Consider the following 23,473-nt stretch of genomic DNA (forward strand, 5'->3'; position numbering starts at 1 on the left):
ATTGCACAAAACGTTTCAAAGTGCGTGGGGTTTATTAGAACATGTAGTGGTCTCTTCATTCATTTAAGTACGTTCCCCTGAACTGCATGAAAAAGCTGTAACTACATTTCAGACATCAGGGCGTGTCCTGTGGGCTCAATGTAGTCTGAATCTTAAAAGCGAAAGGTTTATTTAAAGAAATTAAGTGTTTTTTGGTGTAGATTTAGGTTCAATTTTTAGAACAACATATTTACTTTATTAATAAAAATTTACAAATAGTTCCAAAAGTACCTTTGATATTTTCACCTGGTATATCCATAGAGTTAAATGGCATGAATTGGAAAGGAATTTTTCTTTATAAATCATAAAATGGATTTTTGCTTTTATGATTATGCTCAGCTAGGTCCTACCATGAAGGGGGTGTTCATGTTTTCATTCCCCATACACTCTTCCTACAGCCATTTTTGAACATCTGAATTAATGATCTATGAGACATGCTTATGCAGGCACAGTGGGGTAACACACGAAGAATAAAAAGAAATAGTAAACAAAGTTAATGCACACACCACAGTTTATTATTTCCCATTCTTTACTTCGCCGACGGTCTTAAAACCTTTCCTTTTTCTGTTTTTCTTGAACTTCTTGTTAAAGCCAACAGACTGGGCCTGTAAAAGCATGAGACAGTATAGCACAATCAGATGAATTATGTTACTTGTAACATAGTATCTTTTAATTACTCATTTATGGCAGGACACAAAACTCACAGGTAAGCTAATTCAGCAAGTAGAATCTATGACAGTAATTAATTGTTCACTTAAATGCCATTTTAACCTTCATCACACAGGAAATCCCAAGATCCTGTCTATCTCAGCAGTTTTCGCTCTCAGTTGCCAGGAGCTTGTACTCATTTACATTTGCGGTTTCCCTACATGAACACCTCTGACCAAACGTATGAAAAACTTGACCATTACTTCTTCAGCTCTGTGGCCTGACATGAAATCTCAGTAATGCGCTGCATCCAACTCTATGAGCACAGTGTGAAGCTGTAAAGGTAGCATGACACACCATGGGGTTTTATGCATTACAACCGACCTGCTATGTTTCTCAAATCCAAAGACACACACCCCTAAGACCCCAATCCCTTGTTCAAAAACCTTTGATTCATTCATTTGATGCAACCGAGGAAGGAACTGAAACTTCCAGGGGGTGAATGACATTGATTAAAAATCTAAATTATGTCGTGCAGGGTTCAGTTTTCACTTTGAAACAATGGGACTATAAGTAAATCTACGGGCCAAGAAGCTCCACAACGCCTTGGCAGATTCAAGCCAACACATGATGGAAAAGTGAAGGACAGCTGAGTAGCGTCTGTACTCCGGAAAACGTGTAAAATAAATTAAACAGAAACCACTATAAATAAAAACTATAGCTAACCTTTTTGCGTTTCTGTGGTTCTTGTTTATCACCCATTTCCGAAAACTCCATATCATCTGTTTGGAAGTCATCACCTTCCTCCATTTCTTCCTGTGCCTCTGCCTTCTTTAGAGTGAACAGGGAGGCTGTGGAGAAGACAGGTGGAAAATGTCACTGCTAATGCACCATAGTAGGTTGTGTTTGCGTGCGTGTGACTAAAAACTAACCTAAACCTCAGAAAATACTGTGACACGCACTGTATAAATATGAAATGCTTGTCTAGGAGCTTTTACTGGTCCAAACGTTATCCAACACAAGTATATACAGCGATGTGGATAAACAGCAATAGTACATTTCTCAGTTATTAGGTGACGTTTTCTGGGCATTGGTGAATAAAACAACTCTGACATGGGTAGAGGTCAGACATGCTGTCCTCCGAGTCGCCGTCTTCGCCGTCACTGGAACATGGTGCCCAGAAGTCGCTGCCTGGCTTCATTCTCCGCTGCCCTCCACTTGTACTCGGCTCGCCATTGGCATCTCTGGGCCGTCGTCTCCGCTTGAGGCTGGCCGGCATGAACACCACGCCTAGTTTCGCACACTCCTCGTCTGAAATGTGATCGTACAGCAGATTTGTTCATTGTGACCAACTGTGGCTGGGTGATAGCACAGTTGTTATAGTACACAAATCAGAGAGATGCAATAATCTTTCAAATACAATCACATTAGCTGAAGAGAAAATATTAAAGTAACTGGAACGACAACGTAAAACAGCCTTGAAAACATTATTCTAACATTATTAGTGTGGTACTTGCATTGTGCTAGAGCTTTCTTGTATCGCTTCCCACTGACATGCCTTAGGACATGCTGGGGAATTCGATTGATGTGTCTCAGGGTCAGCTTGCAGAAAAGGCGATTGCTATGGTAAAAAAGGTTTAAATATCACCAGGGTGTACGCACACATGATTCACATGGAACAGCTGAAAACAAGACCAAACTTAAATAATCGATACACTCAGTTGCTCTTAAGGACTTTTGAAAGCAGTTCAAACAGAAATGTCCATGAGATGATGTAAACAAGATGTCATGAGGTAGCTTAATTGTGTACACTTGTACCATTGGTGGAAGTCTCAAGGTGTTTAGAACGTACAAATCGTAATAGACTCAGATCTAAGAAGAAAAAAAAAGTAGTTGCGTACCGACGCATAATAGACTGAACTTACGGTTCTTTAGTACTTGCGACCAGATGTGGTTCATACTGGCTGTAATTGAATTCTGCGTTAGAACACAATTTCTTGAATTTCTTCCCCGAAGTGAAGTTTTGCAACTGTGCAAGGTTGCAAGGAAACTCGTGGCCATTTAGCGTGCACTTGACCTAAAAATAAAAAACAGTGCTTGTAGCGAGCCCCTGAAATAACGCTTTGATCATTAAAGCAGTTAGCTGGTTAGCCAAAAATCTTTATACGTTTAAATCCAGATTTGCGCTAGCTAGCTAGCAACCTTACACTGGCAGTCATACAAGAAATAAACAAAAAAAATGGAATTAAGTCACCTTATTGGAATCAGTAAGCTCTAGAAAAGGTTGACCCTCAAGAAATGCTCTTAGTTCGGCAGGCAGGTCGTCCATTACTGCTTATTATGGCTGTAACATTAGCCAACTAGTTGTATTACAAATTATGTTGGCTGGCTAGCTGTTATCCCCACGTGGAAAAGCCTCCTATACATCACCTGTAGCGAACACATGCGACAAGCACACCGCTTTTATTTTTCTAGCCTCTCTATCAGCATAGTTTTAACGCGAGAAAAGATAGATTATTGAAATGGTACATAAACCGCTGCTCGGATTGCAAACGTAAACCAGCCGGAAAGCTAACTCAGAGTTCCGCGTGAGAGTTATGTCCGCACGTGACCACACAAGCTAGAACCCAAGCTGCGATGCCTGCAGGCACGAGACTCTCGCAACACATTCATACTCTTGCAAAGCTAAAGACATCCCTGTACTGCTGTTATTTACACCGCATTGTCGTACTCTACGTTTATTCATAGATAGTATATTACTATGTTTTATTATGGTATGGCGCATAACTGGACAGCCCAATCGCGTTGCCCCCAGTCAGCTGGTGGTGAGCTATCAGGTGCAGTGAGTGTAGCTAACCGAGCTTGGTAAGATAGTTAGATGTGCATTTGCGAACGTGTGGTATTTTACTCATTCTAATTTAACATTTGTAGCTATAAGTGTTTATTTGCGCCTGTGTGGCAACATATTAAATATCAACTGTAAAGTTTTTTGGGTTTTTTTTGTATTTCAGCATCTGTCTCACGTAGTTTAAATGTTTGGCTAGCTTGCGGTTATTTTTTTTTTTATCGAGGTAACTTATACTGCCTTGGTATTTTTGTGAGATGAAAATGTCTGGACCAAATGGAGACCCCAACATTACAAACGATGATGGAATTATTGATAACGAAGACGAATTCAGTGAAGAAGGTAAGGTCAGTGAGCCCTTCGTAGGCTCGTCCCGTATGATCATATGACCTTCTGGCTTTACGTCCACCCACACCAGCTCACTATTTTAAAAGACCAGTTCCCCGGACACCAATGTGTAAAGTAATGCTTGTAAGATGTTTCTAACCATCCCTCGGAATATTCATTCGTAGTGTGATTAATACTTTAAATATTGAAACACTAGAATATGCGGCAATCAACTCCATGCTGGACCAGATCAACTCGTGCCTAGATGACTTGGAGGAACGCAACGATGCGCTGAACGGCAAACTACACGAACTTCTGGAGTCCAACCGACAGGCACGGCAGGAGTTCCAAGCGCAGCTGAATGAAAAAGATAAAGATAAAACCCAGCCGCCTCCGCATCCGTCTCACGAGGATTCACCTCCATGTGACGGATGACAAAAGTCCAGACATCCCGACACATTCCGCTGGTCCCGTTGGCATGTCTCCCTTCTGTACTGTACAACTGCGAGGACACTAACCTGGCATGATCATGTCCAATATCCTTTCCACCTCAGCTCCTAAAAGTACAGGCGAGTTTCTTAACGTCGCATAGTATTTACATTTTTAACTTCAGTAATAGATGTTCGAGGTGAATAGATACCTCACTCTGTCTTTAGAACCATTTTATCTCACTTTATTATACACAGCTTTTCTTCTTATTCTTCATTGTCGTGTTGCTTGTCATTTTAATATCATAAATCAATCAGAAAAACAGTAATCATCGAAACATTTTATTAGACATTAAAATGACCCGAATGCAGAAAAACGAACATCAGAAAAAAATACATGATACTTCCAGGTGCTATAAAACAAATGTGTTTTTTTTTTAATCTATTTCTTTTCTCATTTGTAGAATAAAAATAGATTATGAAATGTACAATTTCATTCTGGTATGTTGATTATTTCCATATTGCTGTGGTCCTGGAGGTAGGTTTCAATTCCATACCATTCCACAGCACGTCAGTTTGCCTTAATCTTGTTCCTCATTGGTGTTTTGTTGTTGATAATCAACACATTTATGTCCTAAACATGATTACTGTCCTGTGAACAAGCGACCACAATGTGTGATGTGTGAGGCTTTTTTAAAATTCATGAAACAAAACTGGATTAAGTGAAGTGCATTTAAGGTGAATATCTATTGGTTGAGCACTTCACTTTGTGGCTACAGCCTCAGGTTCAGGTTACATGCGGCTTCGAGAACTGGGCTGCTGATGCTGTAGTGGTGGTGAGGCAGTCGGCCTGACACGAACAAAACACGTTTCTCATATTAGGCCTTGGGTCAGAAGTAAGCAATTAGGTGTCTGGACTGGACATACTGTTGCTCTCACAGCAATTAATACTGTGTACAGCACTCAACATTCTGGTTTTAACCATCTGTGCTTGCGTGGTATGACTAACTGCCTTACAATTGTACATACCCAAAAAGGTCATTAGCAATATGAAATCCATTAGCAGATTTTCAACTCTATTGCCTATGGTACAAAAAGAACAATGTTGTTTACTTTTAGCAGGTCAACAATAAGGTCTTTATGGACTGATTTTGACAGGACTCCTATACTGTATCCCAAACCTCCTGAGATCCATGTGCCTGCAAGAGTGTGGTCCCAGCCAAATGTATTAACCAAATAATAAATGCCTTCAAACTGCACTTGATTCTCCAGATCAGGGTTGTAAGGGATGCATCGGAAATGCTCTCTAGCAAGGAAGATCTATAGGAGGGTTAGTGGCCACTGTTGGACACTTCAACTGTTACAGTCACAAGTTCAACATCCGTTGGACTGCAAATACGAGCTTGCCCCGTAGTGTTCCCACCCCTGCAGCAGTTAAGGAAACATTCCACTATAGTTCCTTTTCAAGTGCCTTTTTTGGGTGAAATACAGTGTCACTTCCCAAACATGAAATACTCTGTCCTTTCCCTACCTCCATTTTCCATCAGATGATGATGGGTTTTCATTTTTTCCCCCTATGCCTCAAAAGCTGCTTAATAACTTCCAATTGCTACATTTATTATACCTCATAAGTCACTTCAAATATTGATACATGTCCTTTTTAATGTTATAGATGGCAGGAGCTAACAGTATCTGTATTTCAGTGCTGTTGAGCCATCATCTGCGTACTTTTTCAGGGAACAATCTGCTCTCAGTATGAGACAAACCCCTGATCGATTCAGATGATTTTTTTTTTTCAAATGGTATGACATTTTGTTCTGCGAAGACGGTCAACATCACGAAACCCCCCCCCCGTATCAGATGCGCCAATTACATCAGTGACAATAACCACACTAGCAGTAGGGAACCTACATTGAACGTATTAATCTGTGTCTAGAACCCCAGCCATCGTTTTTAAACCATTTCATCCAGCCCTCACACAGTACACTTGCTTTATTATGTACAGACATCTTCAAGGCGAGTCCTCAGACTGTGTGGTGCAATAGCCATATATAGTATGCCTAATTAGCCAGACCTAGCACATAGAACATGCTGTTTCAGGTTTTCCAGTGTTATACTTTGAGATGCACATAAAAATGATAAAACAATAAAGCACAATACTTGAAGAGAAACAGGTAGAGGGAGACAAAAGTGTCACAACCATTCACACAGCTAATGCCACTGAAAATGTAAAAAGATCAGAAAGCTTCCCCAAGACCCTGGTATAAAACTTCTCTAATTCAGTGTATCATTATACAGCTAGGAAAAAGTCATAAATCTGAGTTATGACCCGAAGTAGTGACGACATATATGCTCCAGCCAAAAGATCTGACCTCAGATCTGTACGAATGGGCAACCACTCCCAAGAATTCAGCACTTTAATGATTCAAAATGTTTTTTCATGTTAAAAAAAAAGCACTAGCACAATGGAATATACCTGAAGAGCTTAATGGGACTTTAATTAATGAACACACAATTCAGAGCAAGGTATAGTGACGCATGATTTTCACCATGCATAGAATCAAAACCAAAAGAAAAAAAAAAGTTGTGTTAAAATGTGCAGCATCCCGTTTAAAATTACTTTACAACCAACCATAGGACCATAGGACGTCTCTGACTTATTCCACCTTTTTGCCAGATACCTAAAACAAAACCACTATAACCTGAGGTCCCATCAACACTTCACATTTTCATTATACTCTAATATCCAGGAGGTGCAAGTCAACCAAGGGTTTGACGAGGTTTTATCTTCTGCACATTTCCTCATGCCAAAATTAATGCATGACACTTTGTGGAGGACATCCACTCGACCTCTTGCATTTGTGCTGTGCTTCCTGGTTTCATACCACAGACAATAGCTAACAACTAAACTAAGCAAATCAGTTTGAGAGGATTCTTAGCTACAATTAAATTAGCATGAAGGAATCAGTCAGAGGAGTTTTCTGTCAAACCCATCTTTACAATGTGATGTAGTAACAGAAATGGTTCAGGAAAAACAAAATGGTTATAAATCAGGTAGGCTAATGACGAGCAATGACACCACCACCAGGACAACATGGGCCCAGAGCGATGGTCTAGAATTCAGTTAAGCTATGAAACACTCAAAAAGGATTTAAAAAGTATCGAGATCTTTAGACTGTACCCTAAATATTGGTCATTGGAACAGCATGCGTAGAAAAAAAGCTCATTAAAGAGTGCTGGCTTGGTGTGATCTTGCTAGTACTACCGTGAAGGTCCTGTCCCTTCTTCTCAAGGCCAAACTGCTCTGGTTGAGGCTCCAACCGGGCTCAACTGGCCCCAATAGCACCCCCAATATAGGTTGTGATCACCAATTGCCTGAAAACCATGAATGAATCTAAATCCTGGCTTTCAGTGGGAGCCTGTGTTCTAAAAATAAGAGGTCGTCAGTGGTTTGAAATACGGGGTAAGCAATAAGTAGGTCACCTCCCTTAAGTTTGAGTACTCTCTCCAAAGCTCAACAGTTGCACAGACCATCTCAACATAGGTTGAATCACATGGGAAGGAACTGAATGCAACCAAGACCTCACATTTCAAAATAAGAGTATCTTGATTTCTCACATCTCCTTTTTTTTCTCTTTTTACAAAATCACCTGTTAAAAATTCCTGTTTAAAATGTTGCTACATTCTAAGTCACTACAAGCTTGTGCAGAACCTACACTGAGGAGAAAGCTTTCTGCAACATCCTTTGAAAGTTTGAAATTTACTGTTACAAAACCACGTGATGTCTTCATTTTGTCCCACCTTTTTGAATGAAGACCAACAAAAAAGAAAGTAAAAGGGGAAAAAACAAAAAAAAAACAAAATTGTTACTATGACCTGCGGGTTATGTGGTTCAAAAATCTGGAGCAAACATCTACAAAAATGCAGAGTGAAAGACCGACTCTCTACCTGTACTGCCCGGGCTTTCAGCTCTCTCAGCTGAGAAGGTACACTGCAGAGCATGGCTAACAGATCACTCAGGTTCCTTCTCGTTCAGACTAGGTAGCAGCTCAGTCCCCCCCCCCCCCCTTCCCTCTGTCTCTCCAACTCCCTCAGCGTCGTCTTCCTCCTCTCCCCCTTTTCTTTCCCGGCGTCCTCCCACGGCCCCGGCCAGTCTTCTCCTCTACAACGCCACTGGGAACCTCGGTAAAGTCGGGAACACTGGGAACATCTGGGATGTCATCCACCTCGTTCAGTGGCTCCTCCGCGACCATCACCTCTTCCTTGTCCGTGGGCTTGCCGGGCGGCTCAGGAGACGCTGGCTGCTGGCTGGCAGAAGGCAGGTCACTGCTGGTGGTGCTGCTGGTGATGGAGGTGGCGGTTGTGGCAGTGGTAGTGATGAGGCTTCCCTGATCAGTGGCTTTTTCGGAGGAGCTCACTGGAGCTGGTCCACTGTTATTGACATCTGGGCCACTCGAAGAGGAGCTACTGGGGGACTTTTGGGCCGTGAGGTTTGCATCCTCGGTGTGAAGATCCGTTGAGCTTCCGCAAGCCAACTCTTCTGAAGCCTGCAGAGATGAGTCCTCCTGGAGCTTTAAGGTTTTATATCTCTGTAATACATAAAAATAATTGTCAGAACCAATAGCAGCACAAATATCTATACCTCGAGTACTTCGAACCTCAAGGACGGCTCGGCTTGAAACACCATGCTTCAAGTGTCATGGTAAACAAGCATCAAGACAATTCTCTGTCCTGGCTCCCAGATGGCGGAACAAACTTCCACTGGCTGTCTGGACAGCAGAGTCCCTTGAAGTCTTCAAATGCAGACTGAAGACTCATCTATTTGTGGAATATTTAGATGACCACTGATCCTGCGCCTATGTTGACTAACTAAAACTCTAGTACTTATTGTAGGTTATTGTTTATTACACTTATTGTTGTCCGTTATAGAGTTTATGCGTTTTGCACTTCTGGATCAGCAGTGATCCCTGTATTTCTACAGTATTCTAGTTCATTGGTCTCAACATTCTGGTTTTAACCATCTGTGCTTGCGTGGTATGACTAACTGCCTTACAACTGTACATACCCAAAAAGGTCATTAGCAATATGAAATCCATTAGCAGATTTTCAACTCTATTGCCTATGGTACAAAAAGAACAATGTTGTTTACTTTTAGCAGGTTAACAATAAGGTCTTTATGGACTGATTTTGACAGGACTCCTATACTGTATCCCAAACCTCCTGAGATCCATGTGCCTGCAAGAGTGTGGTCCCAGCCAAATGTATTAACCAAATAATAAATGCCTTCAAACTGCACTTGATTCTCCAGATCAGGGTTGTAAGGGATGCATCGGAAATGCTCTCTAGCAAGGAAGATCTATAGGAGGGTCAGTGGCCACTGTTGGACACTTCAACTGTTACAGTCACAAGTTCAACATCCGTTGGACTGCAAATACGAGCTTGCCCCGTAGTGTTCCCACCCCTGCAGCAGTTAAGGAAACATTCCACTATAGTTCCTTTTCAAGTGCCTTTTTTGGGTGAAATACAGTGTCACTTCCCAAACATGAAATACTCTGTCCTTTCCCTACCTCCATTTTCCATCAGATAATGATGGGTTTTCATTTTTTTTTCCCTATGCCTCAAAAGCTGCTTAATAACTTCCAATTGCTACATTTATTATACCTCATAAGTCACTTCAAATATTGATACATGTCCTTTTTAATGTTATAGATGGCAGGAGCTAACAGTATCTGTATTTCAGTGCTGTTGAGCCATCATCTGCGTACTTTTTCAGGGAACAATCTGCTCTCAGTATGAGACAAACCCCTGATCGATTCAGATGATTTTTTTTTTTCAAATGGTATGACATTTTGTTCTGCGAAGACGGTCAACATCACGAAACCCCCCCCCGTATCAGATGCGCCAATTATATCAGTGACAATAACCACACTAGCAGTAGGGAACCTACATTGAACGTATTAATCTGTGTCTAGAACCCCAGCCATCTGGGCCACTCGAAGAGGAGCTACTGGGGGACTTTTGGGCCGTGGGGTTTGCATCCTCGGTGTGAAGATCCGTTGATTTAGATGACCACTGATCCTGCGCCTATGTTGACTAACTAAAACTCTAGTACTTATTGTAGATTATTGTTTATTACACTTATTGTTGTCCGTTATAGAGTTTATGCGTTTTGCACTTCTGGATCAGCAGTGATCCCTGTATTTCTACAGTATTCTAGTTCATTGGTCTCTTGGAAGCTAACCTACTGTACTGGCTAGAATACATTCTATGGGTAAATGACAAAGCACTTTTGTAAATTGCTCTGGATAAGAGCATTTGCTAAATGCCACAATTGTAAATGTAAATGAATATCATTGGTCTTTGTTGTTGTATGCACAAAAATATGCAGGAATAAGTGTAAGCATTTAACTAAATGCACATATGCAGTTTGATGAGCACAAGAAACATGTGGAACAGGTACACTCAGCGCACACGCACACACAAAAGTAACCACATGTACACACAGTTTTCTGCTTCTCCTTTCCTTCGCAACCAATACAGATATAACCAATACAACCAATACAGATATAAGGGGTTCAGTTAGACTATACGCTCCCCCATCAACCCAGCAGTAAAATGAACAGCAGCCCTGCTGTGTCTGAAACTACCATGCCAGCTCAACACTCTCTACCATGCCAGCGTCACTGCTGTGTTGAGAATGCGTCACCCCCAAATAACGTCCGATCAGCAGTGGTTCCTGTGGTCAAAACCTGATCAGTGATAAACAGGGTTAGAGAGTGGCTGCCAAATTGGACATGGCTATAGTCTGTGATTGTACACCTATAAAATGCAACATGGAGGCATCTTAAAAAGTGATCAGAGACAAGTGTTTCTGCTCCACTGGGTAGTGAGTGTATGAAGCCCTGGATGAAGTTTTCAGCCTACCTTCAGATTCTCAAAGTGTTGGAGTGTTTTGCAGTGAGTGTGTAGGGCTGACTTCTCAAAGTGATAGAACTGGTTACAGAGCCGGCACAGAAACCCAGCCACGGGAATTACAAAGCTGGAACCTTGGGGAAAAATTCAGAGTAACAATAGTCAGTGTATTGCATGTAAATGAAAGTGCTTGGCCACAAAAGAATCCTCAGTCAGACAAAATACAAACTGGCTTTCATGTAGTCCTGCTGCTTGGATGGCCCAGGTAGCAGTTTGTGAAAGGCATGACAGAGTTACATGATGATCTCACCATAAACGGTGTCGGGGTCAAACTCCTCATCCTCCGTCATGTCTTCCAGTGTGACCTCCATCTGGACGGGTAGCCCCTCCTGCCGGGGCTTTTTGTTATTTAAATGTTTCATTTAATAATCCAGCTCATCTACATCACACATACATCTTGAAAGTGGTAAACAAACTATAAAGACGCAAATACAAAAGAAATCTACACATCTGCACACTCCTCATCACCAGTAAAGAGCAGAGAAATGCAGAAGACATGACCTATAATTATCCAGAGCCTCTTAATCACCACCACCACTCACACTAACGAGCACAAACCTCGAACCACAGTCATGGGTTTAACAGCATGACTTTTTTTTTAACAGCTGGAGAAGAGAGGATGATTGAGGGAAGAGTGAGAGGAGCTTCCCTACCTGTCCATTCTCTTCATCAGCTTGGTCTTCTTCCTCCTCGCTGTTCATACCCTCACCATCCATTCCCACGGTATACAGATCCGAACTCAAGTCCTCCAGGCTCTCCTTTCCAGTCTCCTTCCAAAGCTGTACCCACCACAACAAGACACAGACATCATTTTGTGTACGTCGGTAAATAAAACAACAACCAACCAACCAAAAAAACTGCTCTGTAACTCAGAACATCTAGAAAGATCATAGAACATATGTAGTCTGATGAGCACAAGCAACATTCGGAACAGATACACTCAGTATACACACTCACACACAAACTTGTGAAGGCAAGTGTACTTCTCTAATAAAAATAGCATGATAAAATAAACATGTTCGAGCGAAGGAAAGAAGAAAGCAGAAGCAGAAAACTGTGTGTACATGTATACATGTGGTTACTTTGTGTGTGTGTGTGTGTGTGTCACTGAGTGTACCTGTTCCACAAGTTGCTTGTGCTCAGCACACTGCATGTGTTCCATGAACTCTTTAGATGTTCTGAACTGCACCCTGCAGACAGTGCAGGAGGGGCTAGCAGAACGGCTACAGATCTGCAGCAGAGAGAGAGAGAGAGAGAGAGAGAGAGAGAGAGAGAGAGAGAGAGAGAGAGAGAGAGAGAGAGAGAGAGAGAGAGAGAGAGAGGAATGGAGAAAGAGATAGAAAGAGGGAGAGAAAGAAAGAGGGATGCATAAAGAGGCAGGTAGAGAAAAAGAGGGAGGGAGACAGAAAGGGAGAGAGGAACAATTCATTACTGCTTCAATATAATTTTTATTCTGAGGTCAAGATTTGACCAAGGGACATCTCAATACTTTTTCTTTCATTATAGCCCGGCACCCAGCCTGAGGGACATGCCCACTGCCCCCCCCAAAAAAAAACCTTCCCTATTGCCGAGCTCCTGATTATTGATCACATGCGCCTGTCCATTTTTTGCCTTTTGTTTCTCTCTCTACTTAAGCCCACAGAAACTCCTCCAGCGCTGCATTGTTTCCTCGCTGCTGCACTTGACACCCCGACTGTTATCACTGCTCCACTGTGTCCCAGCGCCTCAAGAGTGACTGTAAGCGCTTTGCCCTTTTTTCCCCACTTTTTGCCAGCTCACCGCTGTGCTTTGTATTTGCTTTAATAATGAAAAATAAAGACACCCTGTATGGTCACTCACGTCTCGCTGCTTCTCTGTACCCGTTCACTGAGCACTCCTCTACGATGACTGTTACTGTGCTAGCAATGCATGTTTGGTTTAGTCTAGGGCTAAACTTCACTAATGGGCTGTAGTGCACCTTGTGCTCCTTGGTCTTGCGATGGTCCATCACGTTAGTTGTGAAGTGGGTCTGGCAGGTAGCACACCACCTCTGCAGTCCTGGTCTTCTCTCCCTACAGTTTAACATGCATGACAGCATGAGAGCACTTCCACAAGTGCAGGGATTTTTCTCCAAAAACATTATTTCATGGGGCAGAGGTCATTGTTGGGCTTTCTTTTTAGTTTAATAGCAGCAGAGGACAACCTAGGACAAAAGCTTAAAAAAAAAGAAAAAAAAAAAGAAAGAAATACAGTATTTATTAAAGGATTTGTTTCTCCTAGTGTGTGTGTCTCACCCATCCTTGCGCGCTCCCTGCAGGGACTCTTGTACGCGTGGCAGTAGTGTGACGAGACAGGCATTACTCATGTGCTGGATCTCCATCATCCTCTGCTGGTGGGCCAGTCCATTCATATGGCTCTGAAAATTCTTCTCACACACACACACACACACACACACACACACACACACACACACACACACACACACACACACACACACACACACACACACACACACACACACACACAGAGAGAGAATATTTATTCCTCTGGGCAGATAAAGAAAAGCTGAGCCTTGATAAATTATATAAATCAGTCAAAACAAAATATGTGAATATCAACCAAAGTCATGAAAGCACATTAAAGGAAAATGAAATTAACTTAAAATTAAAAATATAGAGAAGCAACATTCAGATTATCCAGAAGGGTGACTATCATTACAGTGTTACCCTAACCCTATATTAACTATACCATTAATTACAATTTATTATAGTAAGCAACAATGTGTAACAGCACACTGATACTATGTACTTTCCTAACAGAAGAGTATTAATGCATACATTAAAACTTAGTAACAGTGTACACTGTAAGGTGTACTCCCTATACTGGGGATGTTCCTTGCACTCCAGTCTAAAGTTATTCATGCTTTACATACCTCCTCGAACATACCCAAACACTAAACATACATTATGTTGTCACTGTCCTTTGTATTTAATGTTCTGTGTTTCTCTGCTTTATATTTGACAGATTTCCTGCTACCTCCGCACTGTAATCTGCTGCTTTACTGTTGTGTTGCACCATGGACCACAAGAAAACATCCCCTTCCAAAGTGTACTAGGTATACAAAGGAATGACAATACAACCTACACTTAAACTTGAACCAACAGTGGTGGTGTAAAGTAAAGTGTCATGTGTTACTGGTACCCTACAGTCAATGCCAGAAGAACATACTTGCTGGTTATGGCAGGTGATGTTGCAGATGTAGCAGTAAAATTTGTTTGAGGCTTCTCCAACCTCATCTTTGGCCCCTTCACCACTCCTGGTACCAGCAGATGTGACTGCATCCTCCTTGCCCTCAGGCACAGTCTCCGTGGTGACATGGTCGACCTGGGCTGAGCTGCTCTGTTGCTCCTCGTCTTTGGTTGAAGGCTCGGGGCCTTCAACCTGCTGCAGCGAGAGAAGACTAGATGAGATGAGAGGAGACGAGAGGAGACTTGGCCAGCCATCTTCTGGTACTGACCTCGGCCGCACGGCTTTGCTCCCCTGCCTCAGCTGCCTCCGAACCTGCTATGGTCCCATCTTCCTCCAGTATGCAGTCTGACACCCGCAGGCCATGGACACAGCACAAGGACATAATCCATCATATTTGGATAGATTTAGGCCAAATCTCATTTCACCCCTTGTCCCTAGCACTTAGCCCTACCCCTCTGTTTTGTGCATTCACGTCTAGGGGTAGGCTGATAAATACTGCTAGTATTTATCATTACTTTAGTTTAATGTTGTTCCAATGTATTATGGTCCTAGACTGCCTAACAATCTTAACACATTGCTAGTAGCCTAGTAGGGGCTTCTGATGTCTCAGTAGCTAGCTAACATTACACTGATATTGCGAATTGTGTGTTACAATCATGCATCTGGACACTTTTGCATGTCGTAATTATCCTCCTTTGAAGGCATATGCCTAAAATGTAAATGAAGTCCAGCAGCGAAGTTGATGAACATTACTGCTCCTCTAATATCAGTGTAGACTGCTAGTATCTTGGTAATGAAGCAGTGTTCTTTTTGGTTTGGTGACCGACTGATGAGACATTGAAGTTGTGGATGATAACTGCAGACAGTTGCAAAAGGATGTCTAAGGCCCATGCAAGAGAGATTGGCACAGTTGAGGACAGCATACTGGAAAAGTATGGAAAAACTTGTCGAGTCTGTTTACGTAAAAGCTATTGACTACAACTACTGATAATGTATCGGGTTCTTGCAGGGCTGTCCCATTTTGTAAGATTTCAACCACTACTCCATGTAACTCATTTCCAAGGAGCAAGATGATGCTCAAAAACATAAGAAATCGGACTGGGCCTTATATTTGTATTTATTTTCACATACACTGGATAGATGAACTGCCTTCTCCTGTGCTGCCACCGTAAAGCGTGCGAGTCAGAGCGTGTGAATCACTGAATCAGTTACCTGCAGTGTTTACATCTCCAGCAGTGCTCAGAGAAGCCTCGGCCTCCAGTGAATCATCTGGCCTGTGTCGCACAAGAGAAAAACTCAATGACACTGCACAAAATAATTCACTGCACTACTGAAGTCACTAATAATACGACATTAATGTTATATTGCACATACTACATTATAATACTAAGCATTTTGGGGGTTTTGCTGCAATGGCAGCCTTGGGCAGTGTATTATATCCATCCACATGAGCTTAAGCTTTACCCCTCTGTCCTCGGTTTTTTCCCAGCTGGCTCGTCCGTCTGCTGTGAAGACGACTGGCTACTCACATCAGCTGCCACTGCCACCTCATCTACAGCCCAAAGAGACACTATTGTCAGGCCTTAATGCTCACATACAATCCCCACATGCAGAGCACCACGTACACTCAGGACTCAAGTGGGAATGGATGTATAGCGTAGCAGGTGAAGAGATTTGGTGGGGTGGGACTCAGGACACGCACCTCGGCTACTGCTTGGCCCCAACTGGCTGTCTGGGCCGACCGCAAGCCTCTGCTCACTCTCCCGCTTCCTGTCAGGTTGTCTTGACTGGAAGTCCTGTGTGCACACAGCTAATCATGTTACTTCAGGCAGCATTAATTATAGTGCCAGGCAACATGGTGGTACTTGAGGAAGTGCTCATGAACAACATAAGAATGTATAGTATTGCGTCCATATGCATGTTTGAACAAAAGTGAAGGTGCTTATTAGAAATGTATAACTAGTATGGATGAGAACAGCCTAATGGCACATTCCTCTTTTCTTGTCAGTGCACTCAAATATAGACCATTATTAGGACCTAGAACAATCCAATGGTACAGTCTCCCCTTTCTGTACCAAGCAAAGTGCAATGATAAATGTACTATTATCAATGTTAATAAATAACCAGCATTCTATAATGGCAACAACATATTCTCCCTGCCGTGTACCCGCCAGCCTGCACTGAGAGAGGAATTGCTGCAGTCTTACATTGTTGAAATAGCGAGCATGAGGGTGGAAATGTCGCGGAGGGAACCCCATGTGTGGGGTCTTAATGGCAACCCCAAGTGGAACAGGGCCCAAGATGGAGGACCTTGACCCTGCAGCAAAAAACTGCTGGAACTGCTGCCCGCCAATGGCAAAACTTCTCATGTTTCCTGCTGGGGAAAAGCAAAGGCATTTAATAGAGATGCAAATAAATAGCATTCTCCCTGTTCATTCATGTTTCATTTGCAAATCAGTTCTGTAACACAAACACACACACACAGATGCACCCAGGGTGAAGGCTACCAGAGTTACAATCAATGGTGATAGAAAACTTTATCTGCGCCTCTGGGTGGATAAAGAATTAAATTAAAATTTATTTATTTATTTTAAAAAATGATCTGCAGTTCACTGTCATTGCACTTCACTGTCATTGCACTTCAGTTCACTGACCAGACACATGGCATATCTGATCCTGAATCCCCCCAGGCAGGGCTATATAAAGAAAGCCATGGCTGAACTGGCCTTGGTTTACCTTGCATCTGTTGCATGAGCAGGGCTCCTTGCAGCATAGGGTTGGGGGCGATGATGGTCTGAGTGGCTGAGCAGAGGTTGACCATGCGAGCAGGAGGAGGTGCAGGTGCTGGCACTGCCATGGGGCTGCTTGCCACAGCCAAGTGGGAATGGAGAACAGGGGACATGCATCAGACACACTGACAGCCTGGCATCCACTAAGAGACGAGCAGTCTTCTTCATACAGTCGGAACTGCACTATAACTACGTAATTGTGATGCAAAGCATACGACTTCGCTAATTTTGCATTATGATTTAGTAATCTGTCACATCAGGGTTGAGCACTACAAAAACAATAAGCAAACAAACAAAACCTTTTTTTTTTTTTTTTTTAATTAATGTGCTCTCCATAGGGATATTTACACCGAATCCTTAAGCAGAACATATTTGCACTACAGGTATCTACACAGCTATTAGAATTTTTAATCAGACCCACTAACCGGGCCCAACAACTCCTCGAGCTCTCGTAACGTCTTACCGGCCGCCTCCATGGTGATGCGGGATATGATGGGTCGGTGGAGGTTGGGGTGGCGGCGGAGGTGGAGGAGGCGGAGGTGGCGCCTGCTGTTGCTGCTGCAATAGTTGTTGGAGCTGACGGAGGTGTTGATGAAACTGTTGTTGTTGTTGTTGTTGCTGATGGTGGTGGTGTGGATTGAACATCCCGGCGTGTTGTTATTGCCCGTGAGATCGTGGTGAATTTGGCAGGCTATTCCACGTTAATTAAGCGTGGATACCTACATTTGTACAAGCGGAAGAGCGGCATTGTAAGGTAGCGTTAGGACGACACCTCAGGTTCAGCCAGCAAGCTAACGAGCTAACAAGCTAACATAGCTGGCAGGTAAGCCTGCCACAGAGTTAACATCTGAGTACATTTGATTCGTTATGTTCGTTATCAGCAACACAGGATATTCTAACCTTACGATGGACACGGCCCCGAACAATTCCTTATATAAGCATGTTAGCTAGCTAGCTAGTTAGCAATACCAGTCATTGTGACAGCTTGGCTGATATGGACATTTTAGCTAGCCAGCTAGACTGCCGTGTTAGTCAGTTATTTCCTTATGTAAATACTATATAATAAGGTTTCACTAAAAACACCAATAACAGAAAACAGAAATGCGTTATCAGAAAATACACAGAAGTAAAACAATTGGATAGGGCAAGCCAATCCACAGCCATCTGCCTCGCTGGCTAGCTTCTTGACCTAGCTGGGAAGCTAAGCGAATATTAACTTAGCTAATTATGCTAGCAAAGGTGACGTTAACTTATGGAATTTCTGTGTGTGTAGTAGTGTTAGGACGACTAATAACTAAATGTTAAAAAACATAACGTGTCCCCGATGCACGACTAGGGCTAAAAATTGACAAACTGTCGTTTCATCAAGCGTTTTCTCGTTGAAAAGCTAGCAGCGAGCTGTCAAATGGTTAGCCCGTCTTTGTAGATCCCACTCAAAGGATAACCGATACATGTTGTTACCTAGCTACTCAGCTAACCAGCTAATAACAACACTTGCTAATCGTCTTCATTTCTTCCTAGAATTGACTCTGCGCAACTCAGCTAAGCATACAATTCTGAAAAAAAATGCTTTTCGTATATTATAACCTACTTTCCAAATTTGTGCACTGGTTGAAAGCGCTCAGAGAAGGCAGAACTGAAAGACGTTAGTCGACTGCCTGTTGAAACTTCCCCGCTATTCTTCCCCGTCTACATAAACGACTACGCATCTGCTATGCTATGCTAACGTACCGGTATTTCCATAGGAGACAAGCTAAATAGACTGCCTGGGGCTAAGTAGCTATGGTCTTTATGAATGTGGTGGCAAGTGCATCGGCTAATTGTGTCGCCCTCTATCTTGTTGGATGATGAACTGCAGAATGGAAATGTTTCGTGTCGTGTTTCGGGGAAAATATAATCCATATCTTTATATGATATCCATATGATTTATATGTGTAATTTTACACATACTAACGCCACTGTAGCGGTTGAGCTGTACACATATGAAAAGGTGTATAAAAGTATTAACTAACGTATAAAGTAGACTGGTAAAAAAAATGAGCGAATGTGAAGTAGATTGGTTGTTGATGCGCTTTTGCCATCTGGGCTGGCGATTAAAATCTTTGATCTGAATAAAAATATAGAGCCGAACGAATTTTAATGTCGAAGTAACCTACAAGGTAAGACTGCAATCATAACGCAGTAGTAGAAGAGGGCCCAGACTTTCAGCACCACGGACAGGTCATTTGTCCAGTAGGAGCACAAATGATATTTTGCTGAGAAACCTTCAGAAGGCATGTGTTGGGTTTATTCATTAGTCACGACTGAATGCTACCATTCCGTTAGGAATTCATGTAGGGACAGAACATAACAGACAACTTAGATAAACACCGCAGTTACAACATTACGCACCACACTGCATGTGTTTGGAAGGGACTAATTAAAATGCTACAATGAAATATAACACGACAAATATATTAAGCATGCTACGCTGCCACCTACTCGGAAAAACAAATTTAATGCATCAATTTATCCAGATACAATTTATTTTACACAATAGGCCCACATCGAAAGTACGCCAACTAGCGCACACAATAAGACGTGCAAGGGTGTCCCTGTCTCAGAAAAAACGATATCACCCTCTACCTTCGTTGCCTGCCAGGATACGGAACCGCATACACAGAAGTACGACGGAGAATGAGGACGTATGCAAAAATAGCGTAACTCTCTTTAACATCGCAACATCAGTGCGGTGATTTGGAAAGGGCTCAGATCTTCTTCGAAAGAGTGAACGCTCTTTCATTCGCTTTCATTTGAAGAAGGAGCGATCGAGTGTCTGGCGAGGATGGGGAACCGCGGGATGGAGGATTTGATTCCTCTGGTAAATCGAATGCAAGATGCCTTTGCGGCCATCGGACAAAATGCCAACTTGGACCTTCCACAGATTGCTGTCGTCGGCGGCCAGAGCGCAGGGAAGAGCTCCGTACTGGAGAACTTTGTAGGAAAGTAAGTGATTAATCATCCCATGTCAGCCTACATGTTTACGATCCAGATTGTACATACTGTACGTTAAAACATATTATTGATTCGACCTCCCCCTGCGTCATGTAATGATATCTCGTAGTAACCTTAAAACGTTACCGAGTCATTATGGAGGATGATTCGCTAGCGAACTGCGTTAGAAATCACTACCAGTGTTTTTTTCGATGCTGTTTAAAACCGAGAAGGAATCTTAAGGGATTATTTTTGCGACAGATGGCCTTGCGTATTTCCACTAAGTGCTGTATAAAAGGCAATTCAGAAGCTCATCTAGGAGTGTGATCTTCAGGCTATGGTCTTTTTGTGCCCTGTAGTGCCAAGGTCACAAACTTAGCAGTCACTAATATTCAAATATTCACACTGGGATAGTATATATGTATTAAACACAGAGCACAATAACATTTAAATATGGATTTTTGCTCGATATCCAGTCTGCAAACCTAAACAGGACCCTCTTTAGATATACCTGATTTACAACTAATAAGTGCTTCCCTCAAAGGCAGCTCATGTTAGGACTATTAACACGTTGACGTAAATTCCATGCATATTTCCATCCTCATTTTGTGTCTTCTTCAATACATCACGGTGCCACGAAATATGGTATTTAGTAAAACCCCTTGATGTTAATGAACGAATACTTTGTTTAAACTAAACTCGTCAAATTACTATTTAGAAAGAACGATGGAAACTGGAATGTTTTCCATTACTAACGTTTTTCGTGAGGACGCAAAATGTCACCTGCGATTTTAGACCTTAGACCAGTGTTTCTTAATTTGTTGAACCACGCTCGCTTAAGTTGCCAAACATCACTGGATGCATCTGTTATGCAAACCAAAAGAACCCGTTGCAGTATGACCTTGTACGCATTTAAATTACGAGCTTGGTGTCGTCGTGGTCGGTCTGCCCGCATTCACATGCGTTTCCGCCACACCATGAGCCTGGTGAGTCACGATCAAGCCACATCTGAGGGTTCTAATTGTGCACAATTTGTGCGCAGTTTGTTAAAGCTGTGTTTCTCTCGCTCTGGGAGACGCGTTTGCTCTATAAAATCGACAGTGCTTATTGATCTGGCTTTTGCACAGATTCGAGCTGAGTGATTCAGCAACTATTTGTGCTGAGGCAAGGTGGCGCGTGCAGGATTTAAAGCCACTGGCACGCTCGGCAAGCGGCCCTGGTTCTAGGAGAATATAGTTATAAAGGCTAGAGGTAAATTATTTGACAGGTGTCCAGCGATAGCACCAGATGTAAACACACATGTAAACTTGTAAACAATGTACGGATTAATATATAGGTGTTTTTTCAACAACTGAGATTCTGGGATTCTGTTGTGTAGAAACATGGTTTTCAGTCATTTTTCAGTGCCAATGGCACTGCGGGGTGTTCACAATGTGCAGTGGTAAGCAACTACCAAAAATGGAAACAAAACCGTTGAACCAGCAACAGGGTAACAGGTGCCCAATTCCAAATGTAGGGGTAGTGAAGGCTAACCAATCTGGTCCAGTGTCACAGAAGAGCTACTGTAGAACAGTTTACTGAAATGTTGATAGATGTTAGCTATGATAGAAAGGTATCCCCCAGTTGTTGGCTGGGTCGAAGTCCGACTAGCCTACGGGCAATCGCCCCTCGCCGACTTGGGTGTTGGCAGCTTCACTGGCTTTGGGGCAGATGAGCCAGGAAGTTTGGCCTGTGTCTGGGGCGGGCACTGGTGATGCCTCCTTCTTGCCTCCTTGAGGCTTACGTGTTGGCACATGAGCTCTGGGGCTCTGTGCTTAGGTGAGGGTGTGTCCTCAGATGATGATGCCGCCGCCTCTCTGCGAGTCACATGGGGCAGCTTGCTGGCTCTAGAGTGGTGTGCCTTGGGTGGAGCCTTGGCTGCTGGACGCCGGTCGCATACTGCCACAACCACTCCACTGATGACACAATTGCACATCTGCTCCACACCACACTGACCCACCTGGACAAAGGGAGGGGTAATTATGTTAAAATGCTGTTTGTCGACGACAGTTCAGCATTTAACACTATCATCCCCTCCCTACTCACTACTAAGTTGGAGGATCTAGGACTGCATACATGCCTGTGCAATGTTGAAGATCTCCAACTTCCTAACAGACAGACCACAATCAGTACGGGTGGGCAACTGTGTCTCATCCACCCTCACCCTCAGCACTGGAGCTCCTCAGGGTTGTGTCCTAAGCCCCCTGCTCTACTCACTGTACACCTACGACTGCACAGCCACTTCCAGCTCCACCATCATTGTCAAGTTTGCTGACGATACCATCGTCATGGGCCTGATCTCAGACAATGATGAGAGGGCCTACCAGGAGGGGATTAAACACCTGGAAAACTGGTGCCAGGAAAATAATCTCCTCCTAAACGTCAGCAAGATGAAGGAGCTGATTATGGACTGTAGCAAGAAGCAGGAGCGGCACTACAAACCTGTGAGGATCAATGGAACCATGGTGGAGAGAGTCGACAGTTTTAGGCACCTTGGAGTTCACATCTCGCAGGACCTGCCCTGGTCCTGCCACACCAACTCCCTGGCAAAGAAGGCTTGTCTGCGTCTTTACCACCTCAAATGCCTAAGAGACTTCAGACTGCCCTCCAAGGTACTGCGGAACTTCTACACCTGCACTATCGAGAACATCCTCACGGGGAACTTCACAGTCTGGTTTGGGAACAGCACCAAGCAGGACAGACGAACACTCCAGAGGGTGCTGCGTTCAGCAGAGCGCATCACTCATGGAATTTCCTGACCTGCAGACCATCTATTACAAGTGGTGCCAGACCAAGGCCAGGAGGATTGTGAAGGACCCCACACATCCCAACAAAAGGCTCTTCACTCTGTTGAGGTCAGGGAAGCGCTTTCACTCCCTGAAGACCAATACAGAGAGACTGAAGAGGAGCTTCTTCCCACAGGCTATTTGGGCCCTGAATCAGGGAAACTGATAAACTGTGGGGACCACCACCACCATGTGACTGTAAATCTGTAAATTTGTAAACTGGAATTGTACATTGTGTACATACACATACATCCATATATACATTGTACATTGTGTATATATGCATATGATACATATATTGTACATACATTGCTATATATATTTGTGTATATGTATATGTTTCCTTATGCACCCCTGTTTCTTTCCTCAGTTTGGACAGACCACTCAAACCATTTCACT

At 43.0% G+C, this 23,473-nt stretch overlaps 4 protein-coding genes across 20 annotated transcripts in view; 2 read left to right on the forward strand and 2 right to left on the reverse strand.

Moving 5' to 3' along the window:
* Positions 1 to 532: 532 nt before the first annotated feature.
* Positions 533 to 3,265, reverse strand: surf2 (surfeit 2). The gene is made up of 6 exons (XM_027025754.3): positions 2,942 to 3,265; positions 2,613 to 2,764; positions 2,205 to 2,308; positions 1,801 to 1,998; positions 1,414 to 1,538; positions 533 to 644 (listed from the first exon to the last, which is right to left on the reverse strand). The coding sequence occupies exons 1-6, from the start codon at positions 3,014 to 3,016 to the stop codon at positions 555 to 557; spliced, it is 744 nt and encodes a 247-aa protein (XP_026881555.2). The 5' UTR covers positions 3,017 to 3,265; the 3' UTR covers positions 533 to 554.
* A 143-nt stretch (positions 3,266 to 3,408) lies between these two features.
* On the forward strand, positions 3,409 to 4,778 carry bbln (bublin coiled coil protein). Its single transcript, XM_027025767.3, has 2 exons — positions 3,409 to 3,874; positions 4,077 to 4,778. Exons 1-2 carry the CDS (start codon positions 3,790 to 3,792, stop codon positions 4,292 to 4,294), a joined length of 303 nt encoding a protein of 100 aa, XP_026881568.2. The 5' UTR covers positions 3,409 to 3,789; the 3' UTR covers positions 4,295 to 4,778.
* Positions 4,617 to 19,048, reverse strand: ciz1a (cdkn1a interacting zinc finger protein 1a). Of its 7 annotated transcripts, none has more exons than XM_027025415.3 (16): positions 18,868 to 19,048; positions 17,740 to 17,995; positions 17,224 to 17,351; positions 16,695 to 16,864; positions 16,190 to 16,283; positions 15,952 to 16,039; positions 15,700 to 15,761; positions 14,756 to 14,832; positions 14,467 to 14,679; positions 13,533 to 13,663; positions 13,217 to 13,310; positions 12,377 to 12,490; positions 11,913 to 12,038; positions 11,510 to 11,597; positions 11,212 to 11,333; positions 4,617 to 8,876 (listed from the first exon to the last, which is right to left on the reverse strand). In XM_027025415.3, the coding sequence occupies exons 2-16, from the start codon at positions 17,919 to 17,921 to the stop codon at positions 8,379 to 8,381; spliced, it is 2,187 nt and encodes a 728-aa protein (XP_026881216.2). In that variant the 5' UTR covers positions 17,922 to 17,995; positions 18,868 to 19,048; the 3' UTR covers positions 4,617 to 8,378. The 7 variants fall into 7 exon arrangements, with proteins under 7 accessions (XP_026881216.2, XP_026881232.2, XP_026881190.2 ...); XM_027025431.3 differs by having other exon boundaries at positions 11,510 to 11,588; positions 14,467 to 14,682; positions 18,868 to 19,046; XM_027025389.3 differs by having other exon boundaries at positions 14,467 to 14,682; positions 18,868 to 19,046.
* Positions 19,049 to 19,865: 817 nt separating this feature from the next.
* dnm1a (dynamin 1a) overlaps positions 19,866 to 23,473 on the forward strand; it is a 51,595-nt gene continuing 47,987 nt past the window's right edge. For 3 of the 11 annotated variants that reach the window (XM_081719007.1, XM_081719001.1, XM_081719002.1), the window contains exon 1: positions 19,871 to 20,261. In XM_081719007.1, the coding sequence (XP_081575133.1) occupies positions 20,101 to 20,261 (161 nt within the window). In that variant the 5' untranslated portion in view covers positions 19,871 to 20,100. Of the gene's footprint in view, positions 20,262 to 23,473 lie in introns of all 11 variants that reach the window. The other 8 variants (XM_081719003.1, XM_081719005.1, XM_081719009.1 and 5 more) reach the window with 6 other exon arrangements.

The sequence above is a fragment of the Electrophorus electricus genome, chromosome 8 (assembly GCF_041902795.1).
Source record: "Electrophorus electricus isolate QZ-2024a chromosome 8, ASM4190279v1, whole genome shotgun sequence".
NCBI lineage: Eukaryota > Metazoa > Chordata > Actinopteri > Gymnotiformes > Gymnotidae > Electrophorus > Electrophorus electricus.